This window comes from Lagenorhynchus albirostris, chromosome 12 (assembly GCF_949774975.1).
Source record: "Lagenorhynchus albirostris chromosome 12, mLagAlb1.1, whole genome shotgun sequence".
Lineage (NCBI taxonomy): Eukaryota > Metazoa > Chordata > Mammalia > Artiodactyla > Delphinidae > Lagenorhynchus > Lagenorhynchus albirostris.
In genome coordinates, this window is record NC_083106.1 from 39,299,904 (window position 1) to 39,320,775 (window position 20,872).

General features: G+C 39.9%; 1 protein-coding gene across 1 annotated transcript; it reads left to right on the forward strand.

The window, feature by feature from the left end:
* Positions 1-6,764: 6,764 nt before the first annotated feature.
* LOC132530588 (large ribosomal subunit protein P1-like) lies at positions 6,765-7,171 on the forward strand. Its single transcript, XM_060167832.1, has one exon. The coding sequence runs from the start codon at positions 6,869-6,871 to the stop codon at positions 7,169-7,171; it is 303 nt and encodes a 100-aa protein (XP_060023815.1). The 5' UTR covers positions 6,765-6,868.
* Positions 7,172-20,872: the final 13,701 nt, after the last annotated feature.

Consider the following 20,872-nt stretch of genomic DNA (forward strand, 5'->3'; position numbering starts at 1 on the left):
AGGGAAGAGATATGGGGATATATGTATATGTATAACTGATTCACTTTGTTGTAAAGCAGAAACTAACACACCATGTAAAGCAATTATACTCCAATAAATATGTTAAATATATATATATATCATTGATAATTATACATATATAATTATGTCCTAATTTTTGCCAATAATGAAAAGCTAATGGTAGCTATTATTATAAATAGCAAATGTGAAAAAAACAGATTGAAATTAGACAAAACTTAATAAATACATTTAAACTGAAATCATTGAGGAAGGAACTGTTTTATACATGTAAATTTTACAGGAAGTTTAGATTAGCCATTTTAACTGATGCCATGTGTTTTCCAAAGATCCTGGATAGTCTTCCTTGGGAGCCATTTGCCACCTGAGCTCTGTCGGTTATAATTGTAAGAATGGATCTTCCACATGCCTGTTCCTTCAGGAGTAGATAAATGAGGCCCGGATAGACATTTTCTCACCCAGAGAGAAAATGGTCTTCTTTCCAATTTTTAGTCGCTGCTGCTTTTCTCTGTTGACAGGTGTTGCTTGTTGTTTATCGTCCCTCCACTTGCCCTCTGCTCAGCCCTTCCCCCTCCTTCTCATCACCATCACCTACTTTCTCTGCTTTGCCTTTTCCCTTTGTTCTTCTGTCTTCAATTGTTTCTCCTGCTCTTCCTGGCTTTCACCCCACAAACGTAATATTTTACATTTGTGAACTTCACCAGCTTGCCATAGCAAATCTTTCTTTTTTATTGATGAAGCAGATGAGAAGAAATCCTTGTTTGAGCTTTCATTCTTTGCAGACACCTTCATTGTTTTCGGGATTTAAGGGAAGTTTCCTGCTCTCAAAGGTTTCCGTTGCATCTTCATTTGAGATCAAAGCTATTCTGATGTGATGAGTTTGAGTTGTACCCACTTGGCTAAACTAGAACTACATTTCCCAGAATTTTCTTTCCTGGATTCTCAGTTAGCATAGTCCACAGGAAGCATTTGCACAGGAAGCCAGAAGTGAAAGATGGACCTTAGTCCTTTACATTCAGGAGGTCAGTGCAGGGCCTCCGGCACTGTTGTCTTATCTGCTGGTTTGTGCGTTGGCAGAAAGCAGCAACTTGGCTGACAGCATCTGCCGCTTCTGCTAAAGCTTCTCAGAATCCTAGGCCAGGTGCAGTGAAGGGAACTAGTCTCTCCTGCAGGATGCTCCACTCATGGAAGCTGGGAGCTTGGAGGTAGAGGCAGAATGAACTATGTACCTTCACTGTCCTAACTCATGGCTCTATCAGCTTCTCAGCCATATGTCAGGGACCTTGATCACCACCCATTTCCCTCTGTCCATTACACTGATGGTATCATACCGATTGGATTAACTGAGCAGGAAATAGTGATAACCCCAGACACATGAGTGTGACAATTGTGTGCCAGCTGGTGAGAAATAAATCCCACAGAAATTCCTACAGAAATTCAGTGAAATTTCTGGAAGTTAGTCTTCCAAAATGAATTGCAAGTTGCTGTGTCTGGCTCTCCCTACCATTAAGAAAGAGACATAATGCCACTAGACATCTCTGGATTTTGAAGGCAACCTACTTGGCATTTGAAGGTGCCACTCCAACCCATTTACAGAGCAACCCAAAAAGCTGCCAGTTATAGGGTGGCCCAGAACAGAAGAAGGCTTTGCAGCAGTCCCAGGCTACCATGTAAGCCGCAATGCCGTTTGGACTGTATGGCCCTAGAGATCTGAAAGTGGTAGGACGGGATTCACCCTACAGGTGAATTACAGCACAAAGTATTCATATTTTGTAAAAAAAGAAAAAGAAAAAGAAAGAAAGAAAGAAAAAATAGCTATGCCTTCTTCAGTGGAAAGTTACTACCACTGTCCTTTTGATAATCAGGTTCTCACTTGCCACTGAACCTTAATAGAGGCTGGACCCTTGAACATGGGTCACCAGATTACTATGCGACGTGAGTGTTTATCCTGGATTTATGTGTTTATCCTGGATTTATGTCCTACTAAGCCCTAAAGATAGGCACACACAGCAGTACTCCATCATTATATGAAAGTGGTATACAAGATCCAACTTGATCAGGTCCTGAAAATGCAAAGAAGGTGCATGAGTGAGTGGCACAGTTGCTCATGACCAATATTTCTGTCACAAAGCCTTCTCCTTCTCCACCTTAAGGGGAGTTTCCTATGATTAGCTAATTGGGGAAGTAAGAGTTGGGGCTTGGGTTGAAGGTGGTTCTGCATGATAGGCTGGCTGTACCTGACAAGCAGGCAACTACAGCAGCTCCCATCTGAGGTACCTTGTAAGACAGTGGTGAAGAAAATCCTCTCAGTGCACAGAACTTTGAGAATACAGCTGGCTGTTCATTCTACCTGGAAAGGAAGATTGCCAGAAATGTGCATCTATACTACCTCATCAGGAGCAGCTTAGGATTTGGCTGAATTGTCAGGCAGTTGGAAAGAACATAACTGAAAATTTGGTAATACGGAGACCTCTGCGAATGTGTACAAGATGTGAAGATATGTATCTACATGGTCACCAAAGAGAAACCTCAGTGGAGGAGGATATTAATAAGTGGTGTATAAGATGACCCATCATATGTACAATAGTCAGCCTCTTTCCTCAATCATCCCTACACTTGACCAATAGGCTCCTGAAAAAGTACTGATGGAAGCAAGGATGGAAGTTATACATAGCCACAGCAGCATGGATTTCCCTCACTTATGGTGATCTGATTACAGCCACTGAATGCCCAATCTGACAGCAGCACAGACCAACATGGAGTCTCCAACATGGCACCATTCATTTGGGGGTGGGAGGGGAGGGAACAGAATCAGCCAGGCTTGCAGAATCTTAGTTCCCCAACCAGGGATCAAACCGGGCCCCAGCAGTGGAATCGCAGAGTCCTAACCACTGGACGGCCAGGAAATTCCCTAGTGATAGATTAACTGCATAAAACCACCTCTGTCATGGAAGGTATAGTGCTTTGTTCTCACTGGAGTAAACACTTGTACTGTATATAAATTTGTTTCCTTCCCCACAATTCTTATGCCAAAACTATCATCTTCTAACATACAAAATATCTTATTCTCAGCATTGTTCTAACCAAGAAACTCATTTTACAGCCTATGAAATCTGTTGATGGGTTTATGACCGTTGAATTCACTGGTTTTTCCATCTTCCCTGTCATCGTGAAATGGAAGGCTGAACAAATAGTGGAATAGACTTTTGAAGACTTAATTATGGTACCAGCTAGGCGGCCACACCTTGCAGAACTGCCGTGACCTCTGGAATGGGGTACATACCCTCATTCAGAGACAAGTATACGACACTGTTTCTCCTCTAGGCAGGATTTAGGGCTCTGGGACTTAAGCAGTATACAAGGAAGTGGCTGCTCTAATGATTACTACTAGTGATCACTAATAAAATGTTTGCTTCCTGTTCTTATACTCTGAGCTCTATTGGTCTAGGGGAAGTTACCAAGGGGGGGAAGGCTTCTACCAGTGGGACACAGCAGTAGTTCCATTAAAGTGGAAATGAGACTGTCACCACACCTCTTTCATACTTCTTAAATCAAAGAATCAACAGGTAACAGATAACATGCCTGATCCTAAAATCAAGGGGAAATTGAGTTACTACTATGCAGTGCGGGGAGAGAATAGTGTGTCTGGGGTGTAGATTTCCTGAGATGACTCCTTTTACCTCCAAGGAGATAAAAAAAAAAAAAAATAGTCCAATACAAGCAGGACTGCATAGAGCATAGAACCTTTGGGAATGAATACTAGTTAACATTATAGCTCAATATTTAAGTTACTTTATATCAAAGAGGAAATGTGATTCAGTTAGAAGAGAAATGAAAATCATTGCGAGATAAAGGATTTTATATCTTTATAGGGGGGATATTAGTGTGTTTCCAGTTGTATAAAGGATAGTTGTTTTATGTTAGGTGAAGTAAGTTTCTCCTATTGTCATTACTTGGAAGTTAAGTGTGGTTTAAAAAGGTGTATTTGGATGGCAAGTTAACCAAGGTTAAACTATGGTGGATTCATATTACGCTAATTTAATAAAGCTGAAACTTCAGTACTTAGAACTTCCTTCCCTGCATAGTTCATAGTTAACATGGGCCAAAAGGAACATCTTGCACAAGATTTGGAAGGTGGAAATGAAAGAGCAAACATATTCCTCAAGCAGTTGGTGCAGGGAACAAGGCAGTGCTGCATCTCACACACATCACTGCTTATCTACTGATTTGCACCATTGGCAGGAGGCTGCATGGGCGGGCCTTCAGCATTTCCAGCTCCTGCTGGATCTTCTGATTCAGCTTCTCTCACTTCTGAGCCAAGTGCATGTTTAGCTCCCAGGAGAAGGGCTTTGGTTTCTCTTGCAAAATGGTCCCCTCCTAGAAGCTGGAAGTTTGGAGGCCAAGAGACGCTGACAGGAGTTCCCGTCCTTGTGGTTTCTGGCTTAGCTTCACAAGCTCTGGCTTTTCCTTGCTTTTCCCACTTCACGTTCATACACCCCTCTCGACTGCTTGCCATATGAACTTCAGACTCCAGTGCCAGACACAGAAACAACAGCTCCCACAATTATATTATGAGATCAAATCCCTACAATAAATCTCTTATTTTATATGTTTAATTTCCTAGTGTCCCAGCTTCTCTGATTGATACTCCTGAATGCCAAAAGCCTGGTTGCCAGATAATCAGAGTGTTTCCTTATACGTACAGCACTCTGAAAGGCTTTAGAAAAGATGGGAGAGATTTTTTTCTTTTTTTTGGCCGCCCTGCACAGCTTGTGGGATCTTAGTTCCCCAACCAGGGATTGAACCCCGGGCCACGGCAGTGATACCAGGGGGCAAAGTGGGGGAGGGATAAATTGGGAGATTGGGATTGACATATACACACTACTATATATAAAATAGATAACTAATAAGGTCCTACTGTACAGCATAGGCAACTTTGCTCAATATTCTGTAATGGCCTATATGGGAAAAGAATCTAAAAAAGAGTGGATATATGTATATGTGTAATGGATTCACTTTGCTGCACAGCAGAAAGTAACACAACATTGTAAATCAACTACCATATACTTTAATAAAAAAAAAGTTCATCATTCCTAAAAAAATGGATAATTAGTTCATCTATATACTTTTATTCTGGTATTATCCTTTGGTTATTTTATTAATATGCTTTAAATATCCACCTAAAATCTACATTTCTTAAAGGCCGGAAGTGTATTTTATTCTTTCAAAAAATCCACTAAGATAAATAAATATTTGGGTACATAATAAAAAAAGAAAAAAAAAAGAAAAAATGGGGTAAATGGGAGACAAGGTCCTTGGTTTCAAAGATTCGAGAAATTAAAGACAAACTTTTCACAATGATTCCTGATTTTGAACTATGTCAAATAACAATAGTCTTTTGCAGTAATTTTAATGCCATTTTCTTAGTTGAAGGAGGTGGGCTGGATCTGCAAGTGACCCAAGAATATGCCCAGGAAATTACTTCTTAAAAGATATTCACCACCTGGGACTTCCCTGGTGGTTCAGTAGTTAAGACTCTATGCTTCCACTGCAGGAGGCATGGGGCACAGGTTCAATCCCTGGTCAGAGAACTAAGATCCTGCATGCCACGTGAGCAAAAAAAAAAAAAAGAAGAATATTCACCATCTGAGATTGCATTGTCATTAAATGCCTTTTCTCTTTAAAAATTAAGTGCAGAAAAATAAAATCAAGCAGTTTTAGGAAGCTAGTAGTTTGATTTACAATGATGGAGCACTTTCACCCCATAATATACCTTTAAGCCTATTCCAGAAAAGGAACACTGAAGAGTAATCAAAGATTGGTTGAAAATTAAACCTCAAGCTCTGTTCAGGCTATAAAGACAAGATGGCAAGAATTAGGCAACATTTCTAGAGGAAGGAGAGTATTTCTCCACTGAAAGGTGGATCTCCATGTCTGGGATGCCAGGCTTATTTTCACATGTGGTTGGACAACATTTCCCAAACTGTCTCAGCATACACTATTGACTGTCATGGTGGTTACGTTTCATCCAAAGAAAACTGCATCAAAGACCATCTGTCTTATTTGATAATTCTGCATGTCTTTTAGCAAATTGTCATTTTTATTTCTTAAAAGAAAAGTCCAAGTGAATTTTGTGTACAAGCTCATCATCTGGTGTACAGATCTGCTAAACCTGAATTTAACTAAAATTTAGCATGTATTTCCTTTAATAGAATGTGAATCTGCACCAAAAATAAATTAAGGTAGATCAACATCCCAATTCAAATTTTTCACTAAAAGCAAAGTCTGAAACGTTTTAGATGACTGTAAAATCATCGTAATGGTGCAAAGTACCACAAATTTTAGTTCTTGAAGGCAAAAGCAAAATTGATAAAGATTTACCCCTCATATTTTTATTTTTCTTCTTTCTAGGAATGAAATTTTATACTCAGTAGGTTTTATATTTCTGGTTATTACAATCAATTTCTCTCTACTTTCAAGGCTTATTTGAATAACTTGAAGTTATCCAAAGATGCTGTTTCCATGTGTGCACAATGACGGTCATGGTTACTAATACTTCTGCCACAGGTTCTATATGCCAAAATTATGGTATGGCTGGCAGCTCACAGTGAAATACGAATTCCCTGCTGTTCCAAAGGCCATTCTCCTAAGGAACGTGCATTACTATCAAGGAGGTTGTCTTAGTCTGTTCTGACTGCTGTAACAGAATACCACAGACTACGCTCTCCTCAGCTGCCGCTAAGGCTCTCTGTTCCTCCGAGGAAGGTAAGGCCACGTTGGGGTGAGGCCCTCACTTCATCTGGCGACTAGCACCGCACCCAGTAGCCCTTGCCCAGCCCTCGCCCGCACCATGGCCTCCGTCTCCAAGCTCGCCTGCATCTACTCGGCCCTCATCCTGCACGACGATGAGGTGACGGTCACAGAGGATAAGATCAATGCCCTCATTAAAGCAGCTGGTATAAATGCTGAACCTTTCTGGGCAGGCTTGTTTGCAAAGGCTCTGGCCAATGTCAACATCAGGAGCCTCATCTGTAATGTCGGGACTGGTGGACCTGCCCCAGCAGCTGGTGCTGCACCAGCAAGAGGTCCTGCCCTCTTCACCCCTGCTGCCCCAGCTAAAAACGATAAGGAGACATCCATAGGTGAAAGGTGAAGTTTTAAAACCACCTTTTGGAAAAGATAAAAACAAACTGAAAGAAGTCAAAATATTTATGCAGCAAAACAACTTGATATATTGCTACAAATTCAAATAAAATGTGTCAAATCCTTAAAAAAGAAAAGAAAAGAAAAAAGAATACCATAGACTGGGTGGCTTATAAACAACAGAAATCTATTTCTCATAGTTCTGGAGGCTGAGAAGTCCACGACCAAGTCACCAGTAGATTCAGTGTCTGGCCAGGACTCACCTCCTTGTTCATAGACAGCTGCATTATTGCTGTGTTCTCACATGACAGAAGTAGGGGAAGGGAGCTCTCTAGGGTATCATTTCTACGGGCCCTTATCCCATTCATGAGGGCGCCACCTTCATTACCTAATAACCTCCCAGTAGCCCCACCTCCTAATACCATCAAACTCAGGGTTAGGCTTCAACATGTGAATTTGGGGGGCATGCAAACTAACCTGTGCTATAGAGCACAGGTAGATAAAAAGAAGAAGAAGCTAGAGTTACATTGTGCCTGAGGCCTGGGAAAGAGAAAGGAAAGTTTAATGTCACAGACTTCAACTTACCTCTTGTTTTTCCCAGCTGAAGGTCACGATCACATATCACAGTCCAGCTTCCCAATAACACTCTCCCACTAAGTATATAAACATTACGTGAGTCTATTCCTGGAAATACTTGGAGGAATACACTTCTCAATCTCCCACACATTCAATTACTTTCTGATTGTTTATGAGAAGCTTTTTCCAAACCAAGGGTTCCCACATGTTCCCTATAAGACTTCTCTCTGTTCAGCAAGACCTTAAAAAGTATAGACTCCCTAAATAAAGCCTTAAATAAGGTGGTTCTTCCTGTGTTCGGTATTCTTGTGTCATTATTGTAACTAAATAGCAAATTTAAGTTTATAAATTACTTGTATGTATGTATTTTCAAGGATCCTTTAGTCAAAGTAGATACTGTCTGTGAGCTACCTGTATCAGAAATACCTGGGATGTGTGCGAAGATAACCAGCTCCTGGGCCCCAACACAGATCTATTGAATCAGCGTAGGGGCCTTGGAATCTGCATGTTGACACACTTCTCAGGCTATTCGTACATACACTGTTTGAGAATCACTTCACCAACAAAGTTTTGCTCCCATGAGACACAAAAGAAGCTCTAAAGTAAGACTATGAGAGATTCAGAGATCTGTCCAGAAATCCATTCACTATTAGGATGCAATGTGAACTATACATACCTAAAGTGAGGTCAATTAGAAACAAAGGAGTTAGTTTATGTCACTGAATAAGTCTGTTCACATGATACCATCTGATTTAGTAGTATCCTGCTTTATTCATCTATGCAAATAATACTTGAGTGTTCATGAAATGTGATGATTAACTCAATGACAGTAATAAATGTGTTGATATAAGCAACTAGAGGGTAACGAAAGAAAGGATTATAAGAGAAAACTCATCAATATCATTTCCCGTCCTTGAGAATGATGTTGTCTGCATTTCAATTAACAGCAGTTACTCAAGCAGCGAAATAATAGTACTGGCTCTCAAAACTGGCAGCAGTTTGAATAACTCAGCATATTTTGTGATAAATAGGTCATACTGTCTACAAAGCTCTTACTTTGATTGGGAATCCGGCAGCAGGAGCCGTCTCAACCTGCCTGGTTCTGTACATCTTTGTCCTGATGATTAGATAATTAGCAAGAATATTGCAACCATGTGAGAACTACAGTTTCACTAGCTGATCTTAGCAGAGAAAAACATATATTATTACCTGTCTTTTAATAGTGGCTGTGATTAACCTTAATAAAATATATGGCTAGTAATTTCAACAGCACATGAATCCCTGAAATTATTTCTTGCTAGGAATAAAAGGATTTTAGATTAAGAGTTCTTAATTTAAACTTGTAATTTGGGTTTAAACTATTCATTATAAAAATCAAGCCAAAGCTGAGAGAAATTATCAAGGGTCTGGGGAAAACAGATCCCTCTTTCATGATCGAACTCTTTTTTTTTCCCCTCAAGTGAAAAACCAAGTGAGTTCCTACTCTTTCCCTTTTTACTTTCTACCTCTAGATCTAGGAAAACCAACACCTCTGTCTTGCCCCTGACAGTAATTTTGAAAAGCAGCTGTGTTTTGTGAGATATATTTTGAGCAGTCAGAAAGTACTTTTGGAAGTTGAATAATTCCTTTTGGAAAACTCAAAATTATTTTCCTTTTTTTGTTCCCACTCTATGCCACTACATTAAATTGTGAAGAGTCAAGTTACTCTTTTTAAAGTGTCTGTGTTACCTGAACTGTATCTACGTTTCTTTCTACTGAACACCAAGGATCGAAGCTAGTAAACCCTTTCTCTATGGAACAAGTCCTCTGGTTTATTGTCCCCTCTAGAAGCTCAGCTGCTGCCGCAGAAAGGAGAGGACACTGGATTGCGCTTTGGTTTTTGACTCCTACTAATCTGATGAGTTGGCTTGCTACCCAAGGAACAGACATCCGTTATTCTAGCTGTTTATGTGAGGAGAAACTGGCCCATGCTGTAAGAAGATCACCTCCTCTGCAGCAAGTCACTCTACATATCTGTCCTCTTCTGAAGCGTGAGAGAACCTGTTAGGATACGATACAAATCCATGGGGGACAGCAATCTTAGATCCCATAACCTGAATTCTTCTACAGTGTTGCGTTGTGAAATACACAGTAATGAATGTGTTTCCTGTTAAACCAACCTTATCTTTTTCTTTTTATTACTTACATTTTATGGTAACATCATAAGCATCTCTAGAGAAAAAAAAAAGTTGTAGTGGATATAAATGGAAGCTGGCATCAGCTCAGGTTTTTACAAAAGCACACGAACTACCTGCATAAGCTGTTAAATCAAGAAAACCCTGTTTGTTGGGTATTTCAAACAAGGGCTTTCACAAAAAAAGCTCTGATATGCAGCTGCTTTTTGACAACAGCCATGAATCACTGATAGAAAAGCATGAGACATAGTCGGCAGGCTTAATTATATGTCATTACCCCAAATAATGGCAACATTTTAGGTATGAATCAAACCTTTAGTGGTGGAGACTTGCATTATTCTGGAATGTTAGTCAATCCAATGATTTTAAAACTCCATAGACAAAACATGCTGGGCTTGTCCATTTAGGAGGAGTTGCAAGTTTCTTTGTATTCACTTTTAGAGGCTTTTGGGGGGAAGAAAGAGTAATTCTTTTTTAAACGCAGAAGAAAAGCTTTTCTAAAGGTAGGAGACAATATTTATAATGAGAGAGAATAAAGATATCACCAGAAATGGCTCAGAGCCATGTAATCAAAGCCTGGAATGAGAACTAAGGAGCCATTTAATCCAGCCATCTGACTGCAGTCAGGACTTTCTCCAGGTATTTTTCTAAGGTAGGACTCAGTTCACTCCCCGGTGTTAGGACCCCAGTTGCTCACCTTCCCCCAAGGATTTCTGCACCTGTGAAGGAGAACTGGTCCAGCTCCGAGAAAGCTGGTACCAAACTTCTCTTCCCTTTCTTCCCCAGCATAGTTCAATCACAAGAGGAAAAAAAACCCTAGTGCTAATGACTTGTAAAGATATTGACAGCTTTAGAGAGTTGTTGATTGTGGAAACATATCTGGCTGCAAAACTTATGAGGGACCAGGTACTACTCAGTCTTCACCAGAAATCACAAATGGGTAGCTTCACAAACTAGACTTGACCCCAGCAAACACCTTTAGTTTGACCCACTTCGGGTTTTTATTTTAATTTTATTTTTTAATCTGAATTTCAAATAAAAATTCAGATTTACAGGCTTCACATTTCAGGTTTCAGTTTCCTGAGCCAGCATTCCTTCAGGGCCCCAAACCCAGATGCTGAGTGATCTCCATCCAACTCTGTAAGATGGGGAAGGGGGGTCTCCAATTTGCCACCATCTTGGACCCAGCCCCACTTAGAGCATTGACATTACTCAGCAAGCTTCAGTAATTTGTAAGTAATTTGTATGAGGACCGATTTATAGCATCTTAAGTAGATTTTTCTTTTATTTTAATCATTCATGTTTCTTGAAAAATAGATTTTACAATATCTCATAAATTTATTCCTGTTTTCTCACAGTCCTCAGACATAGAAAGTTCTCATCTGACATTACATAACTTTCTTCAGTAGACTTAGTGTTTTCTGTCTCTTGAGATGTGGAAAATGACTACCCATTACCAAAATATTTCATTTTTCATAAATCCAAAAAACTTTTATTGAGTCCGTTTTAAGTAAGGACACATCCTCTTCCGAGACCTGCTATTTTCTCAACATAAGCCAGGCTAATCCCTTGCTGTGGGAAAAGAGCCAATGAGGAATTGAAAGAATTTAGGAACATCAAGAGTAACCCACTTTCCTGCTCAACCACCGCCAGGCCTCCCTAGTCTGCCCCATCCCTCCCAGGTCTGGTATAAAAAGAGAAAACATATGGACAGAACTATAACTTCATCATCACCGAGACACATTGAATGTCTCCCTAAAGCTCAAATGAAACTGCTTTCCTCAGCCCCAGCTCCCACTTTTCTGTCATTGGGGAAAATACGGAACATGGAATCCTTAAGTCATTCTGTCTAAATGGGATACATCTGGACTCAGCACAGAATTGTTTCATTATATTTATATTATAGTAACACTGGAATTGGCAGGGAGGAAGGGACAGGGCAATAGATGAGCTGTCCTCAGGTCTCTTTAGTCATGTGAACCAAAATGTAGCTTTCTCTGCTCCAGCTGAAACAGTGTTGTTATTTTAGCCTTTTCTCCCTGGACTATTTCTTTCTTTCTTTTTTTTTTTTTTTGGTTTAACATCTTTATTGGAGTATAACTGCTTTACAATGTTGCGCTAGTTTCTGCTTATAACAAAGTGAATGAGCTATACATATACATATATCCCCATATCCCCTCCCTCTTGTGTCTCCCTCCCACCCTCCCTATCCCACCCCTCTATGTGGTCACAAAGCACCGAGTTGATCTCCCTGTGCTATGCAGCTGCTTCCCACTAGCTATCTATTTTACATTTGGTAGTGTATATATGTCAATGCCACTCTCTCACTTTGTCCCAGCTTTACCCTTCCCCCCTCCCCATGTCCTCAAGTTCATTCTCTATGTCTGCGTCCTTATTCCTCTCCTGCCCTTGGGTTCATCAGAACCATTTTTTTTTAGATTCCATATATATGTGTTAGCATATTGTATTTGTTTTTCTCTTTCTGATTTACTTCACTCTGTATGACAGACTCTAGATCCATCCAACTCTCTACAAATAACTCAGTTTCATTTCTTTTTATGGTCGAGTAATATTCCATTGTATATATGTGTCACATCTTTTTTTTTTTTTTTTTTTTTTTTTTGCGGTACACCGGCCTCTCCCTGTTGTGCCCTCTCCCGTTGCAGAACACAGGCTCCGTACGCGCAGGCTCAGAGGCCATGGCTCACGGGCCCAGCCGCTCCACTGTATGTGGGATCCTCCCGGACCGGGGCACGAACTCGTGTCCCCTGCATCAGCAGGCGGACTCTCAACAACTGTGCCACCAGGGAAGCCCCCACATCTTCTTTATCCATTCATCTATCAATGGACACATGTTGCTTCCATGTCCAGGTTATTGTAAATAGTGCTGCCATGAACATTGTGGTACATGACTCTTTGAATTGTGGTTTTCTCAGGGTATATGCCCAGTAGTGGGTTTGCTGGGTCACATGGTATTTCTATTTGTAGTTTTTTAACTACAACTCCATACTGTATGGCTGTATCAATTTACATTCCCACCGACAGTGCAAGAGGGTTCCCTTTTCTCCACACCCTCTCCAGCATTTATTGTTTGTAGATTTTTTTGATGATGGCCATTCAGACCGGTGTGAGGTGATACATCACTGTGGTTTTGATTTGCAGCTCATGCAGCTCAATATCAAAAAAAAAACAACCCAATCCAAAAATGGGTGGAAGACCTAAATAGACATTTCTCCAAAGAAGATATACCGATTGCCAACAAACACATGAAATGATGTTCAACATCACTAATCATTAGAGGAATGCAAATCCCTGGACTATTTCTTGCCTTTGATTATTCTTATTGGGTTTCTCCAGTCACTCGCAACTCTTACAGTGTACCAGTTTTCCTAATGACTAGCATAAACTTCCTCTGCACCCTTCTAAAAAGGTTTCTTTTCTCTGTTGCAATTATATTAAAGAGAACTGTTTTTTAATAATATACATGTTCATATATTTTAAAATTACACATATTCATTCATTTCCATATATTTTTAAATTACATATATTCATTCATGTACTAGTCCTTTCTCCAGCACAAATAACTGCAATTTAGATAAGCATTTCTGACAAAACAGATTTTCTCATATTTGAATGTACCTATATTTGTTTTCTCTTTACATTTCATTCGAGTCTCTAAATCTCACTTAAGCTGTTAAACCCAAAACTGGGCTATAATAAATGTATAATAAAGGCCTTACCTACACTGAATACAGCTACCCCTCAGTATCCAAAGGGGGTTGGTTCCCGGACTCCTGCGGATACCGAAACCCAAAATGGCTTTTGGATTTTCATAATATAAAATTCCCGGGCTTCCCTGGTGGCGCAGTGGTTGAGAGTCCGCCTGCCGATGCAGGGAACACGGGTTCGTGCCCCGGTCCGGGAAGATCCCACATGCTGCGGAGCAGCTGGGCCCATGAGCCATGGCCGCTGAGCCTGCGCGTCCGGAGCCTGTGCTCCTCAACGGGAGAGGCCACAACAGTGAGAGGCCCGCGTACCACAAAAAAAATAAATAAAATTCCCTTCCTTCTGCCTTGAACATGTAATATTGATTGATATGTCTTAATTACTTGTGCATCTATAAGCTGTCAGTTTGCCTTATATCCCCACCAACTCCTTTTATTAATGTTTGTATTGTGATTGCTATATTGTGATATAGTTATCTATTTATAGTTTTTGTCCTCATCTCCACTTCCACCTCCCATTAGATTGAGCTCCCACGAAGTGTGAAGTATATGTCATATTGATTTGGTATTTCTATTCACAAGTACAATGCTTGGCAAGAGAAAATGCAGTATACATAATACAATAAATGGTTAACTGATCTTGTTGGGCTAGGACCTTAGAATTTGACAGAATTGCATCAGATCTAAAGTTGTTTGTGCAAAACAAACAACAAAAAAGCACTTATAAAGCAATTTTTTTTTCCCACACTGCGTGGCATGTGAGATCTTAGTTCCCCAACCAGGGATTGAACCCGTGCCCACTGCACTGGAAGGCAGAATCTTAACCACTGGACCTCTGGGGAAGTACCAAGACAATTCTTCTAAAATAGCAGATATAGATAAATAGATAGGTAGATAGATAGATAGATAAATTATGATATAAATAGGGTAAATTTTGAAAGGACACAAAAATCAAGACACTAGATTTTGTTCCATCTACCATTAGGTTAGTCTAACTCAGTTCTTGAGAATTGTTTTCATTCTAAGATACTACCTATGTTTCCCTTTTATTTACCTACAAGAAGAAAAACACTAATGTAATAAGAAGAAAAATTGAGAGTGAAGAGGGACAATAAATAGAAAAAAAGGAAATCAGGCTGAGAATAAGGTTTACAATTCCACTAAGTGTTGGAAAGTGTTTTCATGAGACACCACACATGTGAAAGGCATTTATAATTTTTTTTTTTTTTCTTTGCGGTATGTGGGCCTCTCACTGCTGTGGCCTCTCCCGTTGCAGAGCACAGGCTCCGGATGCACAGGCTCAGTGGCCATGGCTCACGGGCCCAGCCACTCCGTGGCATGTGGGATCTTCCCGGACCGGGGCACAAACCCGTGTCCCCTGCATTGGCAGGCAGACTCTCAACCACTGCGCCACCAGGGAAGCCCAGCATTTATAATTTTATTTGGGGAGACAGCTATGCAAACAAGACTGTGAGCGTGCCAAGTCTACAGTATTAGTAGACTAAAGCAATCTCTTGAACCAGGATTTTGCTTACACCGCCTAAAATAATCCTCTAGCCTTCTTGGCTTATTGATAACTGTGCCTTGAAGAGTCAACTGCAAATATTCACCAGTCTTTTTTTCTTTTTCTTTCATAAAGGAAAACAATTACTTTGTAGAGATACGTTGTGTTGTTGCAAACTCATATCATTTATTGTTTATTGCTTTGTTTTAAGGTTTTAATAAACCTTTGTACTACAAGTTTAATCTACTCTGCTAAAATATAATCTTACAAGATAGATACCTCAAAAGGTGATTCTTTACAAGAGTGTTGACCACATTATTTCTCCAAAGAGGGGAGCTTTTTGGAAATATTTAAATTGTGATTTTACTTATAAAATGGAAGATTTATTGCACAGTTTTCAAAAACACACATGTGTATAGTAAATTTGGCTTTTTGTCCCTTTATTTTATCACAGATTAAAGGGCTTGGCAATTTCTAATAAATTCTGACAGACTGACCTCTATTTTATGACAAGCTTGCAGAGAGCACCAAGAAATTGATTGAACTTCTAAAACTTACTTATTTTCATATGCTACAATCCCTTTAAATGGAAACATTTACTTTCCTAGACTGGAACTGAAGAGCACTGCTTTTTTGTTTTTTGTAAGATGTTTAATCAGGTGGAGACAATCTAAATCAGATGTATGTTAAACTACAAAATACACTAGGTGGCACTGGAAATAGACCATAGAAGCCGTCTGATCATAAAATGGTTCTTATATACTCAGGGATGTTAAATCAACTTTAGAACAAAGACATGTAAAGTGATCGCTCTTTTGTGTTGAGGTTCTCTTTTATTAATTTCCAGTATCCGGTTGGATATAAATTTCCAATGAAGCTAACAACAAAATAATAACGTTTGAATAAAAAACTAATTCTTAGTAGACCCTTGGCACCTCACCGTATCTCCCCAAAGATACCTTTATGAAATCTCCCATTCATAAGCATCAGGGTGTTAAGGACAAGTCGTTGAAAATGATATTATGGGATTCAGGTTGAGCGATGCAGAGAGGACTTTTAAAGAGTAAGTGCTGCTCTGACTCCAACGTTTTAGAAATACTTGCGAAAGATGAGATAAACATAGATATTCTTTAGGTTTCAAGGGGCCACTGAATGTATTTCGATTTTTTAAACTTAGGAATGACAATGTAATAATAGTACCCTGTCCTAAAGAGTTTATTTCTCATCTCAATCGGATGAATATGACCAACAGAGGGGGGGTGGGGTAGGGAGAGAGGCATTAAATCACCTTAGAATGAATCATCTAAAGGTACTTTAGATATACTCCAGAAATTTCATTTGAGGTCTTGCGCACTACAAGCCATGCTTTATAAAATATTCCTTCGTATCTGCCAAACCTTAGAATAACCCTTGTAGAAACCATAAATATGGTGCAGATAAACAGTGGCCGTCTTACATAATGAGGTGTCCTTGCCAAATGGGAGCAGAAGACAAGATGCTTGCCTCCCACTAAGCAACATATTCCAGGCCTCGCAAGCCTGAAATACCATCATTCAGGGAGTGGCTGACTCCCGGCAGAAGCGAAGGTTCCTGCTGGGCTACCTCAGGGGAGAGCGTTGCAGCCCTTCACGGCAAAGGGATAGCCATCTATCTTGCTGCCTTGTGCTCATATCATCTATTAGCATGTGCTAGCACGAAGGGCAAGGAGTCTGCCATCATTTCCATGCTTATGGTAGTGCATCACATCTAACACTTGCTTGATAAGTGTTTGTTGAATTCCTTTTTAATCTCCAGATGAGTTTACGAAGTTATCTTTTTCATGAACAGGATGGACACGACATAGTGAAAGTTACGCAGAAATAGCACTTTCTTCTAGGAAGTGTCAGTCTGATTCATTTGATATATATCAACAAAGGACAAAGAGCAAGCAGTCAGACTGAAAGTTAAAAGTATTAATAACACTTTTTTTGGCTACTGAGAAGGGTAAGTGTTTAAGCGGAGAGACAGCACAGCGAGGTAGAGGAATTATCAGCCTCTGTTAAGCACACTTCTTGAAGGAGGTGAGAGTTCATAGGACAAAACTTAGTTACTAATGATGCCTCATTTCGCAGCTTCATTCTTCTTGAGGTGGATAACCTTGGGTAAATTATGTAATCTCTTCATGCCTCAATTCTTTCTGAAACTGAGATAAAATGCCATCTATCTTTGGGGTTGTTCATAGATACTGAATTAATTTTGTAAAGTGTTTAGAACAGTGCCTGACACTCATATGCAGCACTATACTCTTTGTTAATAACTAAGTAAAATACATAAAGCCCTAACCCCAGGAATAAAGCAACAGTATATGATACCAGAAAAAGGTGGGGAATGGAGTTGACCCCACAAAAATAAGCAGTCCTTAGACCTTTTATAAAGTTTATTTTTTCCTAAAAACTTAAGCTGTTTCACATTGGCATTGACAGTATCTAAATTCTGTTTAATAGTCATGTTCAGTGTGTTGCATTTTATATTACCCTTTTTCATCTACTTTTCAAAAGTAAAAATTATTAAGGAAGCCAATAACAGTTTTTCAGAAAAAAAATTAGAAGAAAAAATATAAGGAAAGAAAGTTGTCCATAATCATGCTCCTCTTGGCCATCTTTTCTTCCTACTTAATTTAGCCCAAAGTTCTGAGTAGCTCTCTGAGCTTTAGCCCTTAAGATCTAATGGCTGTAGTTATAGCTCTTCTGAAGAGTGAGAGGTGAGTGGCACTTGTATACTTTCTTATACTACTATATGTGTTGAACATCAGTTATCAATGAGCTATTACTCAAGTAGCATATTTGCTACTTAATAATTTAGAGAATGTGAGACCTGAGACGTTTAAAGGCATCTAGGTAAACCTCGACTCGGGCTTTTGTATACACCATTGAGAAGGACTTCAGGATGCTGTTTCTTTTTCTGTTTGTTTGTTTGTTTTTGCGGTACGCGGGCCTCTCACCGTTGTGACCTCTCCCGCCGCGGAGCACAGCCTCCGGATGCGCAGTCCCAGCGGCCATGGCCCATGGACCCAGCCGCTCTGCGGCATGCGGGATCCTCCCGGACCGGGCACGAACTCGTGTCCCCTGCATCAGCAGGCGGACTCTCAACCACTGCGCCACCAGGGAAGCCCCAGGATGCTGTTTCTGACATATACTTGACCCTTCTGTCACTAATCTTCTTTGAAACATTTGGTTTTCACTGCTGTGTTTTAATTTCTATAGCTAAGCTTGAGAAGAACAAAGTCTATTTTTTATTATGGAGACCCAAAGAAATTAGTTGAGATAATTCAAGTTTGGTATTAGAGAAGACATACTGCATAAACCCAAGGGATTGTAATTTTAAAATTTTTTAGATGATCTAGATGCTATCTACTTTAAGTGATGAAATTCAATATATAAATTCAATCTGACAACTATTTACTGAGCACTTATTTGTTGTAAAGCACTGCATTAAAAACAATGAGACTAAAGAGAGAGGAGTTGAATAAGTCCTCTGCCCTCAAAGAACTTGTAGTCTGATGGGGGAAGGCAACATACAAGCACCTGACTATAATACAAACTGAACAAGTACTATAACAAAGGCACAGCTGATCGTCAAGAAGTGCAGAGGTAGCAGTTACTCAATCAAGTTGAGAACATATGGGAAAGAGTAAAGGATGAGGTATCACTGAATCCGGCCTTGAAATATAAGATTGAAATTCCTATTTGTACTATTTTCATATTATAATTCACATAGAAATTGAAGGAGGGGTCAAGTACCTACTATAGGATTAAATATTTATATGTGTACTTGGTTTTAGAGTAGATCAGCATGCTTCCTCCTATCAGCAGGTGCTATTAAGAGCAATCTGAATATATCCGCTCTCTTAGGATTGGTATTTAGATCTACCATGTTGATTATTTTGATAGACATCTCTGTTGAAATGTTTTTCAGAGCTTTTCTATTTCTAGACTATATAAAGACATTATTAGCCTCCATCTTTCCAAATTAATGAAAATGTGAAAAATTATACCCTCTCTCACTGTAATATTTTTTCTTTCTTCCAGTTTCAGTGCCATGTTTCTTCTATGAAATTATTCAGGCTTTCATTTAAGCGAGTGAAAGCCTGAGAGGTGCACCCCCTCGCCTTCCCATAGCTGTTTGTATTTTAGTTTGTGACTAGCACACGCCAAAAGGCCTTCAAGAAACACTAAATGAAATCTCTGATTTGGGGTCAGTATGGAAAACATTGGTCAGCGAGTACTTCCTGGCATCCTTCAATGAACACTGCTGACATTTGATGAGCCCAGGTATCAGTGGATGCAGGTATTACACTCCTGTGGGTTTTTCCCTTCCCTTTCTTTCTTGCAGCTTCTCTATTCACCAACACAGGGTATTAACGCAATGTGATTTGCACCCACAGCCTGCGCCCCAGGCAAAGCAGCTGACTCTAGAGTCCACAGCCCTTCACTCTGCTTGCTGCCTGTGCAAAGTGGCCTTCCTCCAGGGGAGATCCTACTCTGACTAGAGTCAGTGTCTCTAAAAGGAAAGACAGGAACACAAGCCTCAAAGTCTCACGTTGGCTAACAAAGAACGGCAGTGAGAAACAAGTCTTATCAGCAGGACTATTTCTTGGTTGTTTCATAAATATTTTCCCACCTTCCTTTATCTACTTCTCTAAATAAGAATTAAAATGGGTGCTTAATACGCCCTCTGAGAGAAGGCACATTGACACTGGGTGTGTAGCTGGGGAGGGAAAATCATGATGTGACAGGTCACGTATTTCATAAGCCTGTAGCAGGACCACAGTGGCTCAGGCCCGCTTGCTTCTGATATCCTTATGGTTGTTAATTTAGGAAAATATTACAGATTACAAGGGAACACTCTCCTTGTCTTCTATAGTAACCTCAGCCATCTTTCTTCTGGAGACCAGAAATTCTTAAAAAATCATCGTTAAATAGTAACAAGGGAAATATTAATAGTGTCTGTGATTTGCCTAATGGATAATTTTACTCTCTGCAGTCTGGGTAAATGACAGTTATGTGAGATCTGGTATGTGTTGCTTTGAAAATACCTTATTCAGACGGAAGCCAAGCAAAATGTTCAACTTTTTCGGACTCTAAGGGAAATGGAACTAACTGAAATGTAATTCATGTCCCATCCATGTATGGAGTTGGAGGCTGCAGAGAAAGTGAGGGCAAGAGATGTGTATTTGGCCAAGACCACGTGGCCCTGTGCCCTTTGTGTGTCTGTGTTAGCAGAAATTTTCACAGCCACAAAAAATATCTCTGTGGCCAAACAGCTACAAACTGTCTGGTCTATTTAAGAAAAATCCATGACTTTGTAAGACAAAGTTTTTCTTAAACAAGAATCTGTATGAATCTCCCAAGACCATTTAATTTCCATGTTGCAAATTAACAGCAAAATGCCTAAAGGTAAAGCCAACTGCTCAAATAACTCAAGTCAGAAAGTTGCCTCGGAAAGCAGTCTTCCTAAAACAGGGTGCCTTCCTAAAACAGGCACCCTTCCTGCTTTTAGGATTGACAGCTTTCCTCAGGGAGATTTCAGCACTGAAAGCCTGTAATTCCTGAGCAGTGCTGCAAACAGATCAACTTTCCTTTCATTACTTTGTTTTGAATTTTTCTGAGGTGGCACTGAAGATATTTTGAACATCTCTTTGTGCCCATCAGGGTTTTATTCATCTGCTGGGTTAACCTGAGACAGTGCTGCTG